General features: G+C 34.9%; 1 protein-coding gene across 3 annotated transcripts in view; it reads left to right on the top strand.

Annotated features, from left to right (window-relative positions):
* CHD9 (chromodomain helicase DNA binding protein 9) overlaps positions 1 to 26,844 on the top strand; it is a 102,371-nt gene that overhangs the window by 7,140 nt on the left and 68,387 nt on the right. For all 3 annotated transcript variants that reach the window (XM_075510626.1, XM_075510627.1, XM_075510625.1), the window contains exons 2-4: positions 1,219 to 1,296; positions 3,045 to 3,134; positions 11,493 to 13,095. In XM_075510626.1, the coding sequence (XP_075366741.1) occupies positions 11,659 to 13,095 (1,437 nt within the window). In that variant the 5' untranslated portion in view covers positions 1,219 to 1,296; positions 3,045 to 3,134; positions 11,493 to 11,658. The remainder of the gene's footprint in view (positions 1 to 1,218; positions 1,297 to 3,044; positions 3,135 to 11,492; positions 13,096 to 26,844) is intronic.

The following is a 26,844-nucleotide window of genomic DNA, read 5'->3' as shown; positions in this document are numbered from 1 at the left end:
AACTTACTCGGGGATAAACTTTGTTCTTTTCAAGAAGATTCTCCAAACTTTTGCTATCTTTCTAGCTCATAATCAATTGTAGCAAATTAAGTTGTTGTCATTCTCTGTATTACTATTGTCGCTTTGGAACTATTAATGCCCACAAAATACAAATTACAAAATAGAATGTATGTATACACCTCAGCCATTTTAATGCAAAGTTTAATGGGTATGTTTAAACTAACAAGAGGAAGGGTTAAAACTAAATTGGGAGACTATACATTGAAGCAGCTGATGCACACGTACATGTTTTGTTCTGCAGGCTGTGCTTTGAGGGCAATAACCTTTGGCAGAGAGGTGGAGAAAGTAGTTGAAAATAGTAACTTCTTAAACTGCTGCTGTTAAATTTTCTAAAGGGTGTTTGCAAAGACTGAAGCCATAAAAGCACACAAGGATTTTGTACAAAACTAAATTGTTTTATTAAATTTACGTGATGTTTTGAAAAATAGAAATTGGGATAAAGTGGTTATTCTAAACTAATTGAAATGAATAGTTTGTTTCCTGTTAACGCTAACGGGTATAGAAGTCTGTGTTTTAGTGTCCAAAATGAGAAAGATTACTATTATTCAAAATTTTTTTATTAGTAATAGTAATGCTTTAGGATTCCATCAAGAACATAAGGAAATCCATGTGTGCTTAGGGAAATGTGTATTTTTCTCTAAGTATTTTATGAAGAAACTATATTAGTTGGGCCGTGGAAGATAATTTTTAAAAAACTTTCTAAGACAGCTTAATGTGTATCTAGGCATGCTTATAACAAATTTAGATCTGGTTCTATTTAATAAAATATAAGCTTTGTTGTATATCAGTGAATTTTCCCAATTTAAGATTTAAAAGCAAGCGTTAAGACTCTCTTCCAAAGAAGGAGACTTGCAGAACTTTTTTTTTTTTTACCGTATCTCATTTAAGAGATCTATACATATATATTCATGTATTTATGTAATTAAAAGTTCACATGCAATATAGCTTGTTTGAGAACCTGTGGAGATAGATCCCATTTTGCTTCTTAAGAAAGCTTTAAGTTCCTTTTGTGTGTATTTCTCTTTGGCACTTAGTATAATCATCAGTGATTCTTCCGCTGTCTGAAGTATTTATTGTATTTTACGTTTAGAATAATGTATCGTAGATCTGGTGAATGTATATTTAGTTATATATGTTTTTTGCTTCTTTCCCATGTAGGATTTTTCAAACTTTTAAGTACTTCACAATTGTATCCATAATAGAAGCTGTTCAAGCAAGTGGACACTGTCCTAAAGAGTAAGGAACATCTTTTTTCCCTTTATTTTTAGGATTCACGAAGAATCCAGTTGAGGAAGGATCCAAAACAGCTATGTTTTGGATAGCAAGAACTTAAGATAGTGTTTGTATTATATGGTAGTTACAGATGAATTAGGTTTCTTTTTTTACTGTTGAACTCTTACAGCTAGGAGAAATTACTTGATTGCAAGTTTTCAATTTTTCTTTTTTTCAATTAAAAATAAATTTCTGAATGCCTCTATTCAGTTCATTTATATATTGTAAAATCTTTATACTAGAGTCAACAAAGAACTTTTAAATAAATAGAAGTTTAGGAATTAAAAATACATTAAAATGCTGCATAAAACCTGATAGTTAAATAATTTCAAAATTAATTGTACTTTCTGGATGTGAAGAGGACTTTTGCATGATGGGAGCTCTATTTGCATGATGGGAGTTCCAGTATAGGAAAAAAGAACAACTAGAGGAAGTTTTCTGGCTGTTCTGATAAAAAATTCATATCACTTCATATAGATAGCAAACAAAGATGGAAGTATTTTAGCAGCCTTCACCTAAGTAAGTGTTTGGGCACATGCTTATTGTTTATGAATTTTAGAAAAAAATCTCTGGTTGTTATTTAAGTGTCCCTATTAATGTACAGCAGAGACAGTTTAGCAACCTTGGAATAAGTCTTGAAGTTACAGAATAATGAAAGGAGGACAAATGTAGTAATTTATGTACCAAATTAGTACCGAATAAATTTTTTTTTGGAACATTGCAGGCTTTTGATAGCTGTTATAATCAATTTATATCTTTGACATGTTACAACATTGTCTCAAAGATGTGGGGAGAAGAACTAATCTGTGTTGAAATCTGCTTCTTAATGCAGTGATATATGCTACCTTATCTTTTAATAAAGATTAAAGGTTGAACTGTATTAATATTATTGCAAAGGTGTTTAAGAATTTGTCATCAAGAAACTATATTTAGGGAGAGGGAAATCTGTATTTATTGGAATTGAAAGATGCTCTGTGCCTTGGAGAGAATCATGGTGTTTTTGAAAGGGTAGCATTGTTTATGGAAAAACACACTGGTATAGAATGTAAGTTGATATACTAGTTTTTTGTCTGTCTTCTAATGTTAGAGGGTGGTTTTGTTTGCTTTGAGGCTTTTACACACAGGCCCTAGAAGCCTTTACTTTCACATCATGCACATTTTCCCATAAACTGTGTAATGTTTTCAAGCCTCTTTCAGATTAAAAGAGAACCTCTCGAAGCTGAGCTCCTCTACCTACTGTCAAGGCAAGGAGTAGGATAAAACTATCATGCAAGTATGCTCCCCTAGAAAGGCAGTGTCAGTTCCTATTGGCAAGTACATCTGTCAGTGTGTAATAGCATACTGCTGTTAAAAGGTAATATGTACAGGGCTTTTTGCATTGACAGGTTTAAAACCTAACCTCAAAACTTTTTTTTTTTTTGGTCCTTATATTGTGTCTTAAAGTTGCCCTGAAACCTTTAGGATTCTGGCGCAGACTACCCTTCAACCTTAGAGGTTTGTAGGGTTGGGGTTTTTTTTGTGGTCCTACAAAATGGGCACTGCACTTGCCTTTTTATCAGACGTTTATAAAATCATAGCTACTAGTGATTGTGTATTAATTCTGGTGTTCTTGTTTTTATGGTATCTATTAAATTTTTGAGTTTAAAGTATTGCATTTGAATATATACTGAAGTTGGTTATTGTGTGACTTGTTTACCATGTTTCATTTTCAGGTCTCTGATGATGAAGTATCCATCTGGATTTAAAGCACATCTCTGAGCTTCTTAGCTCTTCATTAAAAGAGATGTGTTCTGTATTCATGGGTAAGGATACTTTTTGTCTTGACTCGGGCCCTTTTCTTAACTATCTTGTGATATATTTTTAATTTAGAAGATTTCAGCAACTTATTTTTATGTCTTACAAGTTAATCAGGTACTTACTATAGTATAGGGTTCTTTAGGTGCCTGTGCTAGCTCTTAAGTTTGACCCAAGCTAATTATTAAACTTTGGAATTCATATATCTAAGTATCAGTGCTCTAACTAAATCACTCTAACTCTTAGTATTAGAGATAGAGAAACATCATGGTGGTATATAGGTAAATAATTTAAAAACTGCTCTGTGATTTGAGATTCCTTTTCTGATATATACAACAGTTCTACAGGCTTTAATTGGGCATCTCACCATACATCTTTTGAATTTGGAGTTTTGGGAAGAAAGAAACTCCCTCCTGGAAAACAACAAGAGGAAAGGATGTAAATTCTGTGCAATTAAAAAAACAACAACACTTTTTTTCAATAATGTAAACCATATTTCATTTGAAGAAACTTTGTGGTATTACACACCCCCACTTCAAAACAGTAGAAACAAAATAACCACAACAATCTCAGTAGAAAATACTAATTTTTCTAAATGCTATTTGTATTTTTAATTTTTGTAGGTCTTTAAATAAAATAGCTAAGATTACATCATACATTACAGAATTTATTATCATGTGTTCTCTCCATTTATTAAGCACTGTTTGCTGAAATATCATTTTGAGACTATAAATTTCCCTTGAGTTAAAAATTAATATTAAAATAGGTCCCTTAAAGATGTATAGTAAATGGCCCAAACATGCTGTGGGACTTTCTGATATCATGCTGTTTTATACAGAGAGTTCCGTGATACAGTTTCTCTTTGGTGTGGTTTTGTTCTGTTCAGCTTAAGCAAAGCTGCTCTCAGTAAAGAAGCTGTCCCATTCACAGTGAAGGCAAACATCTTTGAGAATGGTAGAAATTTGTCTTTAGTTGCATTGGAAGATTGATTTTCTTTCCAAGTGAAATGTCATTTGTTGTGTTGGTTGACTTGAACTTTCATGAATGACCATAGCAATTGGTGGTTACTGATTTTTTTTTTTTTTTTTTTTCCCCCCCCCCCCCTATAAATCTTCAGTATTTATTTCCTGAAGGCTACCTGCTTCAGGAGAAAGGAGGAGAGGTGTGGTAGAAGGGAGTTTGTGCATGTCTGGGGAGTAGAGGAAGAAACAGTTATGTGAGATGTTTGGTGCAAGCAAAACAAGTGTAGCTATGAGAACAGACTACTCTGAATTACAACGGCAAGCACACACAATCCAGTTTGCTCCAGTTTTATGCTCTTACTCCGTGTTGGAACTGTAGCCATGGACTGGAACCTGGTCCTGAGAGTTTAATTTAGGGCCATCAGTTTCAAATATTTCTCTTCCTCATCTTCAAATCAAAATACAAGGTACTTGAGTTATCTTTTGAGTATTTAGCATGATGTCTGTGAACTCAGTAGCAGAATAGAATTCTAAACAAAACTGGTATGTTGAGGGTATGATTTTACTAAAGGGGTGGCTCATTACTCAAAAATAATTATAAATGCATAGCAATGAAAAGCAATTTTAAAATAAAATAATGCATATTTATAATTGGATGTGTATTTTTTTATTTAATGAAACAGGCTACCCAAACAAGTTTTCTCCTGATTTTAGTGATAACAATAAGAGAAAATGCATCTTTTCAATCCATATTTAGCTACAGATACCATGGCACTCTTGTGCAAAGACCGACTTACTCATTTCTGTTAGGGAATAAAAAGTTTCATCTCTACTAAATGTCTAAATGTTCTTTTTTTAATCTTTAGCATTTCTGGGATTTTGAGGAAATTGTGCTGTCCCTTTATGCATTTTAAATTTAACATGTACATTGATCTTTATATCTATAATGGAATATCATTTATATTGGCGCATCAGTGGGAAGTAACTTCTGTATTATTTAATTTACTGCAGCTTTCTGAACTCGGCCAAAGCTTTAGTTATAATTAAATCTGACAAATAATGATAGTGTAATTTTATTTTATTTTTAATATTTGGGAGGGAATGTCTCTCTCATTTCCGAATACTATGCAGAAGTGATCGGTTTTTTGAGTATCTGTTTTTTAACACACAGTAGTGTCCACCTCTTTTGACACACTGTTTGATCTGCTAGTAGATGGGCAAATCATACAAAGCCATGAAACTGTCATGCTGTTGTATGCTACATAGAACTTAGCAAATATAAGGATTTTTTCGGTCTCTCTGGCAGATCTTTTGTTTAGAAGCAAGTCTGTTATGCCTGGTTGCATTACTTTCCAAAAAAAAAAAAAAACAAACAAACAAAAAACCCAACCACTTTGCATGCATGTAATGTAAAACTCTTCCCAAGTTATGACTATGTGTGTTTACCCCTTCTGTGTCCTTTACCTGTAGTCTGGATTTCTGTGATCTCATGCTTTTATGACTTAAGTTTTAATTCCTTCTGTCTATTAACTTGTCCGTAGCTTCTTTCTGAGATAGCTTCTGTTATTTGTCTGGATAGCCATTGTTTCAACTTCTTTTGTGAAAAATGGCCATCGAAGTCACTGACTTCCTCTTATCTGTGATACTGTCGCACATCAATCATGTGAAACAGTGTTACTTAGTCTATCGAAGTATAAAAGTGTGGATGTCATGATAATGTGCTGAATCTTTACCTGATTTACTTGCTTATAAAAAGAGTAGCTTTGTTTTCTGCTGTCACTTCATCAGAAGTAATCAACAATGCAATTAATGAAATAAAACACATCTGTAGTTTTTATTATCTTGTATTTTACTGCTACTCCCACTTCATTTTTTCGAAAGCAAAATTTGGTATCTTTGTTCCATTGTGTTTTCTTATGTGTTCATTCCTTTTCGATGTTTCTGTAAAATAAATCTTTCTTTCCTTTTCTTCTGGTGTTTAAATCTTGTACCATTCCCTTCATTTCTGCTCTTGCTTCTGTCTAACTACAGCTTGTCTTTTTACAGCTCAGATCTACCACATGCTAACGTAGTATAAAAGAGGATCATCTCTTTAAGACTTGGGTTGTTGTTAAACTCTGATGGACAACAAAAACGGAGAAAGTTTCTTCCCCCCCCGGAGTTGCGTTAACCATGTTAACTTGAAACCTCAGTTTCCTAACCTAGCTCTGGTATTGATTCATTCTTCTTGCACACACACTTAAGGAATCGAATTGGGCTGAGTGTAACCAGTTTCATGTCTAAGTGGTTTTGAATATAATAAGTAAATTTTGAAAAAAGATCCTGAAGTTTAAAAAGTTAGAATTACAGAAGTAGTACATGAGAGCTGCTTTTGCAGATTAAGAGGAACAACAATATTGCATTTATTTATATTCTGTTTGTAATTTAAAAGATAGTTTTGGACCATACAGAATACAACATTGTTTGCTTTTAAATTAAAAGCATGGGTTAGGCAGAAATTAGTACTATTTTTTCATTCGCTTGGACTCATAAGATCTATTTTAATACCAGGTCCCCTGTTCTAATACTTTGGTTTAAATCTTTAATTTAAAATAGATCTCTTAACATTAAGAACTAGTAGGTTGAAGAAAGTATAGGTGTTCTGTTTAATGAATAGTGACCAGACTTAAAAAAAACAAGAGCTGGAAGATGTTTCTGTTCTGATTCAAGTATGTTTGCAGAATAACTTGATACTCTTTGGAGAAAATGCTATGTTTTGTGCAAGATGTCAAAAGATACAGTTGACAATCTGAAAAAAATTAGTGTTTAAATTCTAGATGCTTCAGCATATCTGAAGATGGCAAATCTTGAGATGTGTTTCAGCTGAAGTTGGGGAATGCTGTTGGCGTTTACTGGTAATTAATTTCAGAAATGTCATGTTATTTTTAAAGAAGAAAAAACAACAACTTTTTTCAGAATAGTGAGTCTAACGTGTGATTTTTATTATATAGCCATTAGCTAGTAGTTACCCTCTAGTAGTAGTAGTTCCTGTGAATTAGTTTTCTACATAAAATCAGCTCGATTGGTACAGAGTTGAGAGTTTAAAATACAAAGTGAGAAACTAAGTGCTAGTAAGAAACATTGCTGAATGCCTCTGGGTTCCATTATATTTAAAAAAAAAAAAAACCCAAAACAAAAAAACAAACCCCACTGCGTTATAAAATTTGGAAAAGTATAAATTTTCCAGATGTCCTATAGTTGGTAAATATTGTTGAAGCAATTCTAGTTGATAGGGGGCAGTAACTTCTTAAATTGAAGTACAACCACCGTAGTCTTCCAGTTACTTCATCAGGTTGTACCTCTGCTGTGGTGCTCATTTTATTTTCTAGAATTTGTCCAAATAGTTCTTAGACATTGATATTGTAGAATCATCTTGCTCACTTTAAACTGGGTAAAGATTAATATTAAATCAGTATACAATGGTGGTAGAGAATTTAGACAAAGTATTAGAATTAATTTAGTTTTTACAAGAAGTGTAACTTCATCACATTCTTGATGTAAGAGGGCACAAGGATGTCAAATTGTATTTTCTAAGAGAAATCAAACTTTAGATTGCTGTAAAATTGAATTATTTACCATAACAGTGATTGCTTATGTTGAAACACTTAGTTTTGACAAAACAAAGATTTTCTTCTTTAAGGAAGAATGAAGAGCTCTTTTTCCTCTCCCCCCCTTGTTTTTTTACACATTCTGTTGCTTTTACTGTCGTTTGCTTTATTGAGTAGGGATTCAAAACTAGTTTCCCCGTTCTGATTAAACTGCAGCTCCAATAGGAGCTTATCTTCCTTGAGAAGTATTTTGGAACTGGTACTATAAAACACTGGCTGCCATCGCATTGTTGAACTTGTAGTTGTCAAGTGCAATAGATGAAAGTCTTCAAAGTGTTTATTTCCTTGAAAGCTTTTCTGCCAGCTGAAGGTTAAAAACATGTCCAATGCTCGAATTCGTACCACAGATCTGTTTGGGAAGGGAGAAGGCTGGATGAAAGTGTGTTAAAACATAGTTGTAGCTGCCATCATTTTCTATATAAGAGGGAGCAACGACATGGAGAAGAGAATCACTTACAGAAAGCATGTAAAGTTTTCATGTCAGAACTTTTTTGTTTCATTGAGTTAGATGTGAGGAAGTAGGATTTTTTTTTAAGCAAGGGACAGAAAAATAGTACTTGCGTACCAATTAAGTTCAGAAATGCAGCACAATTTGCCTTCATATGCCTTCACAGTTTGCAAGCTGAGCATCTAATGTTTTCATATTCAAGTGCAGCAGAGAGAAACAAAAAGGACAATTGCTTAGTAAATTTGGAAGATGACTTTGTGTGAAAGGCTAGTTTCTTTAAATCAAATATCCTTGAATTTCCAAGCTGTGCTTTTCTTTGGGCTGAAAAGCATAGCTTGGACACTGCAGACACTGAAGAAACTGAAGAAAAAGGCTAGGGGTAAAAGTACTTCTCTGGTCATAAAACAAGGTGTCTTTGCACCAGAGTTGTGTTCAGGCTATCTGCAGTGGTATCCTTTCCCAAACAGGTTGGTTGGTTTGTTTTTTGTCACTTCGTGATCTCCTCTTTACAGAGAAGCTTTCTTCATAATAAATTTATGTTGGTCTAATTAGCCTGGAGAGGTTTCTCGTGTATCTAGTCTAGCCTTCAGATTTCTCAGTTTGGAAGTTCATCTGTGCTATCCATCTTGCTTGGATCCTTGAAGTGAAGCTGACATCTTCAGCTTATGCTTCCTTTTTATACCTACTAAGATCTCTTTGTTTTATAAAGCCTTTGCATTTTAAAAAGAAAGTTTGTAGTATTTGCCTCTTATTTCCTCTCTTTTTTTTCCTTATGCTGAAAGAAAGTAGGAAACCTAAGATGAAAAGTGTTTCTTGGGTTTTGAGCAAAAAAGCAAATTTCTGTGAGGCAAGCTCAGAGTTACAGTGTTGGAACTGCAGCGATGCCAGCTGTTATGCATGCTTTTTCCCAATTTTTACTATAAAGGTACACAGTAATCAATAAAACATGAAGTCATTGTCTGTTACGTGTTTTTTCAATACAGGGTTGTTTTAGTCCTGTTTGATAGTTCTAGACTACTATGTAGTTACTCAAGAGCATGTTATAATAGTTAATTACCATGGAGTAGCTGGCCCATATGTCACTTATCCTATGTGTAAAAAAAAAAAAAAAAAAAAAAAAAAAAAAAGGGAAGAAAAATTGTACATCTTATTGTATCAATATAGCTAAAGATGGAAGAAATCTTTTTTCTATTTTTTCCAGTTAGCACAAATTGAATAGCCTTCCTTAGAGATCACAGTGAAATATAGTTTATCTCTGGGCATACACGAGCTGTATGCAGTCTGCTGACCTATTTACACGCAGTCTCAATATGTAAACTTTTATTGATAGAGGCTTCAAATTTGAGTTTTTAACAGTAGAGTCATTGGTAGCCTGGAACATGACATTTTACACATGGCTACCATAATTTCCATCTATCTTTCCCCAGATGGGGATTTCTTTAATTAGATCATTTGTTCTGTGTCTCTGATATTCTTTCCTTGTACTTAATCTGACTTCGTTGTCTTCTCTTAAAATAGCTCTCCCTCAATTTATCTTTTGAGTTGAACTACAATGAGAGATTATTATATTAGAAATGCTACAAAAACCTAAAACCATGCCACATCATCTACCTGGATCCTGATGTTGGTTTATCATCTGTTGGAAGGTGTTTGATACTGGGAAAGTCATTATTCTGTTGCTTTTAATCATAAGCAGACAACTTAATCAGTGTTAGAAGATAATGGGATCTAATTTACGTTAGTGCTTCCTTTAACTTGGGACTTCAGGAAGTTCTAACTTATTGCATAAAGTTGTACATCTTGAATCCACGGCTACTTTGCTTTGCTAAGCTGTCACCTTCCTAAGCTTCTGTGCCTTTTTTAATAGCATACTTGTTCTCTATACTCATAGTGATTAACACTCATACCAATCCATACTTGATAGATTTCACCAATTGGTGTCTTTCAGTGTGATAGAGGATCCATCTGTCCTTTTTCTGTGTAGACCAGAAGTTTTATATACCCAAACCCTCAACAAGGTTTATTAATTTAGGTTAGGCTTTATTCTGACTATGGTCACAATACATCCAGTGGACTAGGAGTATAAGCAGAACAGGTTTTCTTCAGCTTGTCAAAGACTACTTTGTACTTAATAGGTTCAAAATGAACCTTGTCCATCAGAGAATATTTCAGATTTCCAGGGTGTCCATTTCTGGAAGTATCCTATACTCATTTTATTATTAGGAGAATTCATTAATGAAGAATTGCAATTGAAATGGAGGAGAGCATGAAAGTGAGCTTTAGCAGTAGGGTCAGGACATAAAAGCTGTGGCTTTTCTTTCCTTTTTTCTTTGTAGAAATTATCTATATATATTGACAGGATAAAGGAATGATTATTCCATGAAGATGCTCATTTAAAGTGATTGCTCCTCTATTCTAGAGGTTTACTAGTTACCTGGGGAGGTAAATTATCAGAGACACACATTTTCATTCATTTCCCATTCTGTTTGATTACACTACAAATGTGCAAGTTTCTAACCATCCTTCTTAGCTCCTCTTGCCTGAAATCCCTGATGGTGAACTAATTCATTGGTGATCACTCAGTGATACTATGAATAAATAAAAAAGAAAAGCAACTTGTGTTTCAAAACTAGATAAGTGTGTAAACTCTTTTGTTGAATCAAAGGCAGTTCTTTTCCTGTGTTTATCTTTGACTGTATCACTGTGTTCATTCTCTTGTCTTTCCTTTAAATAAGAATTCTATTATGTCTTGAAGTGAGATAAAATGTAGTTTTTCAGAATCTTACTTAATGCAACTTAAATAGAAGAAACAGAGTATCTCAGCTTTTCCTATTGAAGTCATGGTAGCTTTGTTTTTAAATGTAGTTTATAACCTCTCAAGTTTCCTGTTTAAACATACAGAATTATTGTGTACATTTTACGTATAGTATGATTTATTTCTACAAACAAATTTTAATTCTGGGCTACTAAAAACCACAATTCTGTTACAATTTGGTAGTTTTTATGAAAATGGCAAAGGAGAATCTAAAAGCGTGCTTAGGTAATAGAGCAAACTGAATGAAAAAATGAAACCATTACATTTAAAACATCAAATATTACTTTAATTACATAAGGCACAAAACCAATAAATGCTGCACAGGGCATTGACAAAAATAACTTAGTTGATTTGTGGTTTAACTAAACTGTAAAGGTATGAACAAAATATCAAAAATCTGTAAAAGTGTTGGGGAGGGGAAGCAGCAGTGAGGAGAGTCATGAAAATAATTTTTCTCTGTGTTTTTTTTTTTCCTCTCTCTCCCCCCCGCCCAGGATGCTTTAACACTTTAAGACGAATGTTTCATCAGAAGCACTAATGGATGTTGGCATGCCTTGGATAAGGTGGTGACCGCTGGATGTCATTTGTTTCTGTTCACTGCAGAGAGCCAGAATTGACTCCATTTGGAGTTGAGAGAAAAAGCAGTACAGACCTATCAAGATGACTGATCCTATGATGGATTTTTTTGATGATGCCAATCTTTTTAGTGAGACCTTAGAAGGTTTGTCAGATGATGCCTTTGTTCAACCTGGACCTGTTTCGCTTGTTGATGAATTGAATTTGGGTGCAGAATTTGAACCTTTGCACATAGACTCATTGAACCATGTGCAAGATGCTCAAAATCAACAAAAGATGAGTGAGTTTGATCAGCTGAATCAGTATGATTCACTGAAACTTCACTCAGTAAATCAGTCTTTTAATAGCTCAGCTGACAACGTCTTATCACCACACTCTCAATTCAATTGTTCACCAATTCATCCGCAAAACCAGTCCAATGGGATGTTTCCAGATGTGGCTGATGGTAGTCCTATGTGGGGTCATCAGACTGCCACAACTGTTTCAAATCAAAATGGGTCACCCTTTCACCAAGGACATTCTCAGTCTATGCAGCAAAACAAAAGCTTTGTAGCACACCATGACTTTGCCTTATTTCAGGCTAATGAACCGCAGCATCAGTGTGCCTCGCTACGGTCACAACAAAGCAGAAACAACACGGGGCAAGATGCTCTGAGTCAGCCAAAAGACTTCATGGAAGTTAACGTGTCTACTTCTCACAGAGTCAGTGTTAACCACCCACCTCCAGTTTCTAATCCATCAACTTCACAGCAGCCTCTGTCTGTTCAACAGTTTTCTCAAACTGCAAGTGCTTCAGTACATTTTTGTGGGAATCAAGAAGGAAATTTTGATGGACAGTCCCCAACTATTACTCCATGTTCTGTCAATAATAGCCAACAATTTTCATCTCCTTATTCTTACTCTAATAACCACATTTCTCCTACCAGCCTTCTTCAGTCTACAACAGCTCTTTCTACTAGCCAGCAGACGCACTCTATCTCTGACTTCACTGGAAGCGATGCCTTTACATCTCAAACAGGGACCAAGCAAGAAACAACTGAGCACATGTTGAATCCTAATACACCTTTGAATTCAAATAGTTTTCAGATGTTGCATTCTGCGCATCCTCAGGGCAACTTTAGTAGTTCAAAACTCTCTCCTGTGAATATTAATTTTCCAGCTTCTGCTGGTTCTGCTTCTCAGATAAGCCATTTCACTGACCCTATTGAAAGCAACGGTTTTACATCTTTAGATGAGAACTTACTTCATCAGGTTGAGGCTCATAATGAACCATTTACAGGACTTGACCCGGATGACCTCCTTCAGGAAGACCTTCTGCCACAGTTCGATGATTCTGCATTTGTTCAGGATAGCACAAGCCATGTTTTAGAGCATGACCTAGAACACCATATAACCCCACAGCAAGTAACACAGTCATCTGATCTTGTTCGGGCACAGTCTCAAAGTCAGATCCATCCTTGGCATTCTTCAGTTTCTAATCAGCATCTGCAAGACAGAAGTCGTGTAACCTTACAAGGACAGGTACGTAGGGATTTGGGGGGCAGGGGTTTGAGCTGTTTGGTTGATCTGGTGAAATGAATAATAGTGACTGGTGCTTGTGCCAAAGCATGATAACTGAAGTCTCTCAGCTGTTGTTATTTGACCCTGAAGAAGTCTTAAGTAACTGCTAGTTTAGGGGAAAAAAAAAACCCAACCCTGTTGATGCAGACCTTGCTTTATCCTGTTTTCTTACTATTGTAGAAAACAAGATTTATATGACTGGCAATATTTATTCAGAGAAAATGGTGCCAGTCCTTCTGCTACTTATATTTCCCAAGTACAGCAGAGAAAATCGGTTGTTTTATGATTTTGGTGCAAATATAATTGCTTATTGTCTTTTAAAGTACTTATAGCAACATATTTTTAAGAGCTTTAATAAGGCTTGTGTGGCTGATTCCCTGCAAGAATTGCACTGGTTTTGTTGTTACTCGGTCCTTTGCTTGGTATCTTTGTGGTCATACTCATTGGCTAAAAATACAAACTTTTTTATTGTTTTTGATGTGATTAGTAATAGTAGAAAACATATAAAAGACTATTCCTGTGTTTGATTTTGTTACTTTTGGCTAAACTAAAAAAACTCTGCAGTTGTTCTAGTGTAACGTGCATATCTACTGCAAGTATTAAAGCCCTCTGTATGGAGGACAAGATAGCGTAAAAATGATATTGTACTTTTTTAATGGTATATAAGAGAAACGAACTTTGCAGACAGCGCTTTTCAGATTATCTGAGAGAAATTAAATTGTGTGAGCATTGAAGAGTTCGGAAAGACAATCCTTCAGTCCTTCAGCCTGTTTCTTATGAGTGCTTTCTCATAACATATGTGACGTAGTGAATTTTCAAATAGTTTTAATTGAGATATTAAGTCCACTTTTTTTTTAACGCTGACCTTTATGTTCCTCTGTATCATCATCTTCTCTTTTGTAGGAAGAATGTCAGTGTCAATAAATTGAAATATAGACTGGTGCTTCTGTATTGCTTTGATCTCTTAGGAGAGTAGTTAAGCTTTTCAAAAGCAAACAAAATAGGGCAAGTAGAGTTATTTTTTCACAACACCGTAACCAGCAAAATCATGTTTTTATTACAGCTACTGGAAACCTCAGCGTACGTGAGATTCTTGCAGATTTTTCAGCTCAAAAAATTCCTAAATCAAAAGAAAATACATCTTCAATGTAGGAGAGACTTAATAACCAAAGGCACAAATAATTATTATTTCAGCTTTTAAAATGTATCAATCTTTAAAGCTATTGCTATGGTTTTGGAGACTGGGTTAGTGGCTTTTGTTTTTAGTGCTTGAGGAGTGGTATCGGTGACTGCATTATCTGTAAGTTAATTTATACCTTAATATTATCACAGTTTGGTGCTGCTTGGTAGCTTCCAGCCCAAACTTGATTTGACAGGAATGACTGAAACTTCTTCACTTAGATGGTTTGGCAGAAGGAGCTGTAGCTTCTGTGTGATAAATGCACATATTCAGCTGCCATTGCTGGTTATCTAGGGTTTCCAAAATTGTGAGACTGTCTGTTGAAATCCATGTACATGTGAATAGTTAAAATAGGAATTTTTATTTTAAAGTCCTGTTTTAAATTCTAGTAGGAATTTAGCTTGTATTTGGGAAAGGAGAGGGGAATAGAAATGTTTTCTAATTCTCAGTCTGTGCGTTTCAAAATAGAGGCAACTCTGACATCAAATAGATACATGCAGACAGCTTTAAAAAGGTTGTAATAACTGTATTACTTCTCTACATTCTTGCTACCAATATTCTCTCTACCTGAGAATGGAATGCTGTCTTGCTGGGAAAAAAAAACTATTGGGAAGGAAAGGAACTTAATTACTCACTCTTGCTTCTACTTAGTTTACAGGACACAGGCCTGTGAAGGAGGCAATGTAATGCTTTTTCCCCCCCTTTAATTTTATGTCATTAGTGTAGAGATAAGGGTTTAACACATTTAATCTTTGGTCTTGGTTCAGTAGATTGCTTTTCCATTACGACTTCCGCTTATGTTTATGGAGTGTGTAATTTTCAATTCCTACTAGTGAAACTTTTTCTGTAAAATTGTGGTGCAATGTTAATAGAACATACGGCTCTGTATTTGAGATTAGCTTGATTAACTGAATGATGCAGTAGATGCATTCTGTTGGTTTCGATAAACATTTCTTACTTTTTAGGTCGGGGAGGGGGAAGAAGAGTGCACAGCCCAAGTAGCTACTCTAGTCACTTATCTCGGTAACCTAAAGACATGTGGTATAGTAGCTACTAGTGAAACATGATCCTGTTTATTACTGTGTGTACAGTACTGCAGAGGGAGCAGTGCCCGAGTTCCCTGCCACGAAGCAGAGCAGCAGAACCCAGAGTTGTGAACAGTGGTATTGAGGCTGTTGGTCTCCCATGAGCATACTTGGGGTGAAGGATGAAGGGGAAGTGGATTCCAGGAAAAGTGGGGGTGGCGAGAAATCCAGGGGTTAGCATTGTTTGTGAGGAGCATGTGGGATATGAGCCGGGTGGCGAAAAGTAGGTCTAATAAAACTTTCTGGTGCTGTGACTTTTCTGTTGCGTGCATTAGAACCTTTCAAGGCTTACTTCAATCTCACCAACGTCAGTTTTTAGTGCTTTGTTTTGTAACTAGGAGTAGAGGGAAAGTTCTAAGGCCTAAGGAGAGTGTTTTAAGTTTTGGGGGGTTTGGTTTTGGTTTTTATTGTGCTGTGAAAACAAAGCAACTGTACAGCATTTAAACTTTTTTTTATGTGTTTCCCCTGGAACTTTGAAATGAAGCAGACAAAAAACAGTTATAAAACTGCTTGGTTTGGTTTTTATTATTTCAGGATATGCAATAAATTGTATAAATTGGATTCTGACCTTGAGTTTATCTAATTGGACAGATGTTTAATGTTTCCTTCAGAAACTGGTTGTGAAGCGGTAGCTGTCAAACTATTGTGAGGAATGTATTGATAGGGGAGTGACAGAAGGAAACAATGTAGAAGCCTCTTTAAATCAGCAGTGTATGTAATATGAATAGTAATAGAAAAGTATGGCAATTACTGAAGTTACGAAGTGTTTCATTCAGATCTGTCTTTTGTCTGATGACAATTCAAAGAGGTGTTTTAGTTCTAATTCTCACTTTTATTCTTTGATCACTTTGCAGAATTTAAAGTTCAAGATGAATTTGTTCTGTTCAAGCTTTTTACAAATGTGTGTAGTTTAACCAGAGAGGAAAAAAGTGGGGTAAGGGATGGGGAGGGAATATTTGTCTTACTGAAACAGGTTGTTTCTAGACTAGAAGTTAGGTGGGAAGGGATTTTGATAACTTTCGTATGTAATAATTAAGGTGAAATGTTTATTTCATACTGGCTTTTGTACATGTTGAGGAAACAATTTACTAGTGGATTTAAGTATTTTCATTGGTTTTACTTTGATAATGATTTGACATTTTTTCAGAAAGGAAAACTTTTTAATTTATGAAATAGTTAATGAACTGTGGCTATTGGAATGGACCCAACATTAGACAACCAAAGATCTTTAATGACAGTTATGCTGAGATTATTTAAAAATAAGAAAGAACATTAAATACTTGTTGTTTCATTATTTGAAAGCAAGCATACTCATCACATTTTTACTTGTACAGCTATTCTTTTGATAGAAATTAATTTAAAAATTAATACAATCTGTTCAGTGTAATCATACTGCAGAATTAAAAACAATCTAGACTGTATTATGCTGCTATTATACTTTCTATGCCTGCTGTAATTAGATTATAATTGTAAATAAATGGTGCCTCTTAATTTTACATCATGCATTTTTCATCAGAGTTAGTTTGAGAACAGAAAGTGGAGAAACACACTGAAGATTTGTGTAGCCTCAGCTTTGACTAACATAACACTTCTGATCTTTTTAACTCCACTTAAAACTGTTTTGAGTTTGCTAAAGCTAAATAATCTATTTGCTTTTCATAAAGTTGAATACAGATGACAAAAATACTGGCTTCAACATTCAGTTCTGCATGTTTAGAAGAAAAAGGAAGTTAGAAAGATAATCTGAAGTATAAACTGTCCTAAGAGAAGTTTACAGCCATCTCACTGTGTGTGTTATTTTGTAATAAGCATTTTAATCTCTTCTGGCTACATACATACAAAGCAGAATAATTGAGATTAAACTGGAAAATAATATTCCATTAATAATCTTAAGTGCTGTAAGACAAGGTGGTAATCTTGGTTCTTAAATCAGGCGTATCTTTTTTTCCCTTTTGTGACTAAAATTTTGGCACCTAACTTGATAATTTGGTATATTCATGAATTCCAGTATCTCACATCTGACTTTTTTTTTTTTTTAACCTGACTTGAAACATACAAGTGCTTTTGTGCTTGCAAGCACGAGCTTTCCTACCACTTGTTTTATAGCACCAGATGACGCTATTTTTGGAGAGAATTTGTCTTGCCCTTGTTGGAAAATTTAGCAAAGACAGTCTGAACATTGTAGATGATTGCTTGGTTGGTGTCGTAGCCTGGGACATCTGTATATATCAGAATGGCATAACCTCATATATAAGTGTATCATCAGAGAAGGCACTGTTTCACCTGATCAAAGTCCAGGCTTCTGTGCTGCTGAGATGCATGTCCTGAATAGTCATAGGCCTTTCACCTCTGACTGTGTTAGCAGATGCCTCCCTTTTATATCGACTCTAAATTTATTGTAGACAAGTATCCCTTGGATTATTCCACTCATAAACCTCTTACTCTGCCATTGGTTGCTGTCCAACTTGCATATGAAATCTTGCACTGTAAAGTTTTTATGAGAGAAATACATAGTAAGCAGTGATGTGTTTTCTCGGCTAGTTATGGCAGGTACAGCAAGCCAATTACTTGATAGATGCAGTTATGGAAGATGTATAAAAGTCAAGGATATAGTATTGGTCAGTGTATTTCTTACATTCCATATAGTTTAATTTTAAGTGAGCCTGTAATGAGAAACACTCTAAAGTAATGAACTGATCACACTATATATAAATTATTTGTAGAAGAGACTGGCTATTTTGCATATTAAGTTTATAGGTTATGGCTCCTAAGCATTGTTACAAGATAAGATTGTAAAAATATGATGCCATTACATATATTGCTTGTGAAGCAGTGGATGAGAGTTTTCAGTGGGACCGAGCATAATAAAATACATGTCTCAAAATTTGCCCTACTTTGCATCATCTGAAAACTGAAATCTAGACATTGTTCCAGTAAGCATTTGTGTTTGGGGGGGAGGGGGGAGTATTAAAAATTATATCTTGTAATCTTGAAATGTAAAAAACCACACCCCCAAAAAAACCAACCCCCAAACCAAAAGAGCCCTAAAACCTTGTTCTGTTTCCTAAAATGCTTAATAGTGCTGGTGTAGCTCCCATTAAGCATATCCACTGTATTTATATTGTTCTCGTTCCTTTAATTATCGTTAATTTTATGGGTGGCATCATCATATTAACAAATATAAATCTTTGTCTGAACTTTCCTTTTAAACGTTTCTAGGAGTTGTATGCTCTGGATTTAGTTCTCTACGCTCAAAGAACAATTTTCTCCTTGTAGGATCATAATAAATTGTCTCTACCACAGTGAGGCAGCAGAATGCAGTTGTCATCTCCCAGCACCTAATAGCTTTATCATGTAGGAACAAGTAATGAAAGTAATCCCTCCACTGACCTTCTTTTTGTACCGTATTTTCCAGCTTTTTTGCTTTCTTTCTATTATTTTCGGAAAGGCCTGCACAAATAGGGGGGAGTGAAAGTGGTGAAGCTGTGTCAAATGCACAGAGTTAATGAGAGGAGTAGAGCAACATCTCTGAGCTTGAGTAGTGCAGTTCCTGGAATGAACTAAGTTTTTTAAACTATAGCTGTATATAATATGTTTTCATTACTAATCTATGGCTTTTTGCCAATGATGTATTCATCACTGAAGATAGCAATATTTTGATAGCTTTATTTATAGGTGAAAGTGCATGAAGCATTTCCTTTTATATATATTTTATCTAAGTTTTAGATAAGCATTTTGTACATTTTACTTCTTTTTAAAATGAAAAATTGCATAGGGTAGGGAAAGGAAGTACATGTTTGTGACATTAGTTTGTAACACACTGATGAATATTTATTATAACTTATATTTTTCATTTGCCTCCATTTTTCATTTGCCTTATTTTTCCTTTCAACATACAGCTCTATAGTAAGGGAAAGACAAATTTCTGGACTTCTAAGAACAGGGAAAACGTGCCAGAGTATCTGCTTTACTGTTTTAAAGGCTTTATGAGTTTGTTAGTAATTACCATCTCTGTTGGGTAGAGTTAAATTGTTTCATGATTTTTCTTTTTTTGAATCTCTTTTGCTATCGCTAATGCTTTTCTTAAGTCTATCTCAGCCTTCGTCACATGTCAAATAATTAGGCTGTCCAATTCTTTGTGTATGTTTCCTTTTTAAAATGAAGTACTTGCTGTTGTAATGATTGTTATAATTTAAGAATATCATTTTCCCTGAGTTAATTGCACACTCATTAAATGACTGCAATAATTGTCTTTAAAATGTGCCAAAAGAGAAGCATTTTTGTAAAAAGTAGTTAACAGATGGCAAGCATAGGAAGGAAGCTTCTGGCTAGGTCAACTTACAGGAGTAATCCTACAGATAGCAAGGTGAGACATGTTGACAAAAATAAGTAAAATAGATTTTTTTTTTTTTTTTAAATGATATTGCAGAGTAAGTGTGATTGAATAATCTAAATAAGTATTTGCAAGCAGTGTCTTGTTAACACTGAAGAACTATAAAGCTATTCAGTAATGTGAAAGTACTGATACAATTGTGCAAGCTTAGTGTCTGGAAAAAGTGGTACCTAATTACAGAGAAAACAGAAAACAAAAGCTATCTTAAATTGTCTTCTAAAGACAGCAACCCATACTATAGACTGTTAAAGCTGTAGTTCAGTGTATGCCTAAAGTATAATTAGTTTAAGGGAAAATTTATGGAAAAAAGCTCCTACTTTTCCACTTTGTCTTGTGTTAGTGCAGCCATTTGTGCTATGAACTGAACTGGGAAACTCATTCAGGTGCAGAGAAACTTTTTACTTTTTGTCGAGGGTGTTTTTCAGGAGTACAGGTTCCTGATTTAGTTCTCCTCTTAGTTGTACAGAATTGTGTACCATAGAAACAGTGATGGGGAGAGAGGAAGGAGTGGGAAGCATCATTTTCTGCAGTAGAGGCAAAATAATTGTGCATGGAACCGCAACCTCAAATGCAAAGAGGGTGCAAGTGGGCTCGTTGTGGGACTATCCATTGGCACCTGTAACCACTAATCTGCTTTGTCTAATGCTATTATCTAAAGTCTGAATTTTTGAGTGGCTTCAAACATATCATTGCCTCTAAAACTTCCAGGACAGCGCTTCATCTTGAGACATTTTGTAGAGAATCAACACTTTATAAAGTGTTAGCGAAGTGTTATTACTGAAAGAGAAGCAGAACTTGTAAAGATGTTAACCAGTAGTATGGTTTTGAAGCCAAAGAATCTGAAGTACATCTGAAATTCATGTGGCATTTGTCCAGATGTCTGTGTGCTTTATGCACTCAGGTTTTACAACTTTTAGCTATTATGATAATTATAAATATAAAGAGAGTTCAAAATAATTTCCAGCCCTTTGTCTACCTAACAGTCTCCTACATCTGGAGAGATATTGTTTTCTTTGTTCATTATCAGGTTAAAAAATTTGCCTAAGTTCCTGGTTACATGCATTTCCAAGACAGTGTCTATCTTCAGGTGTTGAGTGGATTGAATTTGGGAACTCTTAAGGCTAATAAATACAAGTGAGTGGATTTCTAGGATGGTGAGACTGAGAATTCTTAAGTTGATTTGAGTAAGTTTGATAAATGAATCTAGGAATGTAGCTTTAGGCTAGAAGCAGTTGACAAGTTTTATGTTTTTGAAGGCTGTGTAATTTGTAGTGGAGATTGATTTTTCTTTCATAAATGTGGCAGGTTTTCTTTTGTGTGGGTTATTTGGCTTGTGTTTGCACTTACTTGGGTTTTTTGCTCCCTTGATGTCTTACTGTGAAGGCTAGCATTTTAATCTATATCTTAGGAAAAAGTTCCCATCTTTTACATACTGCCTTTTCAGGAGTTATTCTGTATTTAAAAGTAATTTCAATGTTAGTACCATATTGTCTATGTACACATAATGCTATTCAATAGCATATTGAATTGCAAACCCCAACTGGTTTCATAGATGGATAGGAAGGCCTTGTGACTTCACAATTTAGTTTTAGTTTGTATGTTGGAAAGAAAAGAGGAGTTGGCCTTAGTGTTAAAGATGACTGCGAATATTTTGGTTCTGAGCATTTTGTTTCTTTTCTTATAGTTTGAAACATTGTTTCAGAAAGAGTCCTGACTGGTAGGTTTTTAAAATAAATTTAAGAGTAGTCTTAAAAACAATTGTTTCACTGTACCATCTTTTTTACTGAGTACCACACATATAGAAGGAGAGTTCTATAACAGTATTTTAAGCACACTTACTAGAAAACCATAGCTATTGTGCTTTTTGTGACTTGCAACATCCTATGACTTACACTACCTGTCTTTATACTTGAGAAGGATAAGAAATAGCACTAGAAGATGCAGTACATTTGGGTTGTTTTTCTTCTTCACTAAATCTTTGTAGCAGCTGCTCATGAGGCCCAGGTATGGCTCAGCTGGATGTGTAAATTTTGTTGTAGCAGGAACCTTGGTTCTTGCAAGTCTTAAAAGCAGCAACCAACTGTTACAGAACACAAGTTGTCACAGGGAAGGCAGGTAAATTAAGGAACACGAGTGACAAAATCAGACGTGTCTTACTGTCGTTTAGTAAGAAAAATTTTTTTAAAATTTTAGATGAATTTATTTTGATGTGTCTGTGTTGTATCGCCTATTTATGTCATCCTATGGAGGATTCTTTGACCTGCAGTCATGTGGGGTATTATGAAATCTGATGAACTCCAGATACTACCCAAGAGGCATGTTTTATGTTGCCAGCCCGGTGTGCTTTTTGGCTTAATATAGTTAACTGCAAATGTGTACAGGCTTTGACTGATTTCAGGAGATTTTCAGAAATGGTGACCCAACCTTGCTTTTTGGGGACAGAGGTATGAAGGTGCTCATGCTCCTGGCTGGGCTCGAGGATGTCCTTGGCAGCACACTGCCGTCTTTAACTAGGCTGTCATTCTGCTGTATGTTGATAGCAGTTTCTGTTGACATTAACTCCCATTAAAATTGATAAGAATTTCCCTTGTCTTGAGCTTTACACTGAGTCTAGTCCTGCCCCTTCTGCTAATAGCCAGACTCAGTTAAGATAAAAAAATTATTGCTATGCTTATGTTTCTAGAGACGTGTCTTGCAACATTTTTAGACTGGATATTAGGAAATTTTTCTTCACTGAGAGGGTTATCAAGCATTGGAACAGGCTGCCCAGGGAAGTGGTTGAGTCGCCATCCCTGGAGGTATTTAAAGGACGTTTGGATGAGGTACTTAGAGACATGGTGTAGTGGTGGTTTTTGGCAGTGTTAGGTTTATGGTTGGACTCGATGATCTTAAAGGTCTTTTCCAACCTATATGATTCTGTGATTCTGTGATTTTCTGTTTGATCCCTACCAAAAGTTCATGCTCCCTGCTGTTTTGTTTTGGTTTTTTTAATGGTTATCCCTGTGAAGCTCTTGGATGCTATGTTTTTTCTGTAGAAATTTTTTAGGAGACTACTGGGGAAAAATGGTTTGGTGTGGTTTGCTTTTGGGTTTTTTCCTTTGCCTGAAATTGAATCCTGTTGATCCCCAGTAGCATCCTCTGACTTGTGACCTCTATTTTCAAACCATTGCCTCTTTTTGATAAATTCCTTTTCTGTAAGCATCTAGTTTTCCTCAATTGGGTGGGGGGGTGGGGAAGAAGTTTTGTTCAGGAATATTTAATTGAGAAAACTAGATTCAACAGGAGTGGTTTCATTAGGCTTGTGCATATGCTGAAGTCGTCTTATATTGGAGATTCTGGCATCGAAAGCTGTTGAAGTAGTTCATTGAAGCTGACATAAAAATATTTAAGTTGGTTTGAATTGAAGTGGAAGAAGTATGCCCCCCTTTAATTTAAATGGAAATATGCTGTGCATTCAGTACTGGTTTTAATGATGTTAGTGACTCCCTAGCTGCTGATGTTAAAAATAAATTACTTTTCCCAATTTCTGTCAGTGTATTTTAATGTATGTTAAGAGCTGATTTTTTTTGTTTCACTGAAATTACAAACATTGAAAACATTTTGGTTACTCTGTTAAGTATTGAGGAATACTACAAAAAAGGCCACGTTCAGAAATGGAGTAAACTTTTAAACTTAACTGCTTCTAGTGAATAAAATTATTGTAAATAGAGATCTTACATGCTAGCCTTTCTGAATATGCATTCTGTTTTGATTTAAAGATAGCTCATGATCAGTACTTTCCTATTAATATGGAATCAAATCATCATTTTTTCACGTCTGTCATCTTTCACAATACTTCATTTTTCTGCCATGAACGAGCAGTGAAAATGCATAGTCTTTTTAAAAACTAAAAATTTAAAAAAGGAAGTTGCCAATATTATCATAGAGTCCTTTCCTGGTACTGACCGAGACAGTGATCAGTTGCAGCACGTTGTTCCAGGAGCCTTCATACTCTGAATAAGCTGCTTCACTTAACTTCTAAGTAAATTTTATTTTACCACTGCACTCAATGTACTACAAAATTTGAGTAGAATTTGGTAAATTATGCTGTTAAAACATGTTGTGGAAGAGAATCTGTCTCTGTGTTTTGTTTAATCTGTGGTTGTTTCTCTGACCTAGCCCAGCTTTCCTTTCTGCAGGTAATTGCAGAAGTGAGGCGTTGAGACAAAAGGTGGGCAGGTTCATGCTAGTTCTGCATAGTTCTTGCCTACTTGCCCTTCACTTTCATCACTTCAGGAGGTTAAGTGACTCCTTTAAGTAGCAGAAGAGTGCAATAAATAGACTATGGATGGTTCTGCAGTTTGCAACCCTTCACAACTGTAATGACTTCTGACTCTGGGATAGAAAACAAATGGAGAGGTTTCAAGGGGGAGAGTGTAAGGAAATAGTGGCAGTATTAAACTTCATGAGGATGAAAGTGTTTTTGTTTCTAATTATGAAAATGTTTTCTTACAAGGCTACTCCCATGAGAGGTGTAGAAGGAACACTTTAACTGAAATTAACTTTTGACAAGAACCAGCTACCATTAAGGTCCTGCTGCTTTTTCTTGCTAAGTAATAGATGTATGCCTTGCTGGTTTCTTAATGTGCTTGGGATAGGTGTGCTAAAGCTGATCTTGGGTGTTTGGATTAAGTTGAATAAAAAGCTCCTTGTGTGGTGTTCTTTTTGGAGGTAGTTTGGGAGGGGTTTTGTCTCCTGGTCTTCCTCTCTGGTTGGTAATGAAAAACATGAGAAAATTACTCTCTTGATGGCACACAAAAGTGGTGGCCATTTAGAACGTGAGTAGGCAGGTAGCAACATGGGAAAATGGAAAGAGGAAAGCTCTTTTTTCAGTTTAATTTGGATTTTTTTGTAATTTTGTTTTCTGTTCTGCACACTTTTGCAGCCAATTCTTTGTTGTTTTATATTAAAATCAGCATTTTTAAGGATTTTGTCATCTTGTATAAATCACAATTTCTGTCTAAAGGTAAACAAAATTACTTGATTTAAGATTACTTGTAAAGAAAACAGTAGCTAAAACCTGAATACTTTTAAAGTAATGTGCAAGTTTACTGAAGACTGTAAATCTGAATAGTGCTTATGTTATTTAAATTGTTGGGTGTGTAGTAACGAGGTTGGATAAAAGCTATCTCAACACATTCAATTTTATGCCCTCTAGTTTGTATGGCATGTATAGGTGACTCAAATGTTCTTTTTTCCTTAAAAATAAAGTCAAAATTTCAGCTGCTGTTTACAATTTAAAGCTTTATGCAGCTTCTAAAATATAAAGTCTTTATTTAGAATCTTCTGTCTGTATCTACCATGTTGTTGTTTATCTTGATATTTCCTAGGGAGCTCAAACCTGAGTTTACAGTGGCAGGTGAAAAAGCTACATGCTCACTTCTGCCAGTGTTTAGGTTTTTCCTCAGTGTGAAAGACTTTCTAGTAATGTAGAAAAAATGTAGCTTTTAAAATTTTACTTTCTTTAGATTGAGTTTGTGCACCTTTTTCTACCTCCTTCCCAATTTTTAATGTGAGATAACTTTATATATGCAAATGATACATACGGTATGTTTTCAACTGCATATAGCTGTAATGGTCGAACACAATTGTGTCTTTAGTTTTCACAGTATTTGTTTCACAATGTGCATTGCAGTTTGTATTTATTTTGGTATCAGGTCATTGACATAGATATTATTACTTTGCTATCTGGATGACAGTAGCACTTGGACGCTTCGGGTCAGTATTGGCATTCTGTTGTATATACAGGTTGGGTATGTTGCTTTCATAGCTGGTATGCCTTAAAGTTAGATATTGAAGTCCTAGTCTGCATCTGCTTGATAGTTTCACTTGATAATATTTGTGTACTAAGATGAAGTTAGCAACAGAGTTCCACTGGATTAGTGCGAGTTTGAGCTGTTATAAAAATATATATATTTTAAGAAAACAGCAATAGAAGTTGTGGTGAAAAGGGAAACTTTAAAAGTTCAATATATTCTGTGTGCAACATTTCTTCGTTTTGCCTTATTTTGTGGATGGAGTATATTTAATTTCAAGTATTTTTCCACCTTTTTTTTGTTACAGATTTGAATTTATTATTCTTAGCACTCTGATTACAGAATTCCAATGTTCTGTATCTCCAAGCAAATAGAAGCTTGGGGTTTTTTTGGCCCCTCGTTTTGTTTTTTTATCATGCTTGCAGTTTTGGAAAAGTGCTAATGCTTCAGTTCCTTTTGTGACTTGTAAGGCCTTAAAGTGAGCTGCTGTATTATTATAGATCTTGTTCCTTTCCAGACAAGCAGTTTCTGAAAGAATCTTTCCCATTAGAAGACTAACTTCCTTTATGTCAGTAAAAAAGATTACATTTCAGAAGCTTTATTTCGACCATGATATTGCAAGACTTGTTTCTGCATTTAACCCTGAGCATGTGAATTGTCTTAACTGACTTCAGACAACCAAACTTGTGAATTTGTCTTTCAGGACAGGAGCTTTAGCATATCAAAAGAAAAAAAAGTGTAGAAAGTAAGCAGTAGTTTCTGAAATTGATGGTTAGAAATATAAACTATTACAGCAGTCTTCTCTTTTTCTGTTTTGTTTTTATTGTGCACAGAGAATTGAAACAGGCTTGAGTAATCAGAATGGAAGTACAGTAAGTGGAATCTTTTCAGGATGTATTACCCTAAATTTAGAATATTTCCTATATTAAACTTTTTGGAAGAGGGAGGAGTGATAAACCCTGCATTTCTGGGAATACACAATTTCCTCAAAACTTCAAAATTAATACATTTTAATTTATACATTGAAAAGTTCCTTTTGAATCATAATTTAACACTAGAGAATGATATTATGCATAGGCAATACTTCAATAGAGTATTAAATACAGTTTAAATATTGTCATAAATGGACAAGTATACTCCACAGCGTTTGCCTTTTTAAAAGTATTTATTCAGCCATTTCTTAATCTATATAGAGTAGTAATGCCATGAGAGTCCTGTCAGTAGGTGCACATTTAAGAGGCTCAGATGCCCAGGTAG

The sequence above is a fragment of the Mycteria americana genome, chromosome 8 (assembly GCF_035582795.1).
Source record: "Mycteria americana isolate JAX WOST 10 ecotype Jacksonville Zoo and Gardens chromosome 8, USCA_MyAme_1.0, whole genome shotgun sequence".
Taxonomy (NCBI): domain Eukaryota; kingdom Metazoa; phylum Chordata; class Aves; order Ciconiiformes; family Ciconiidae; genus Mycteria; species Mycteria americana.
The sequence above is the reverse complement of the archived record's forward strand: the minus strand, read 5'-3'. Positions and strand labels throughout refer to the sequence as shown.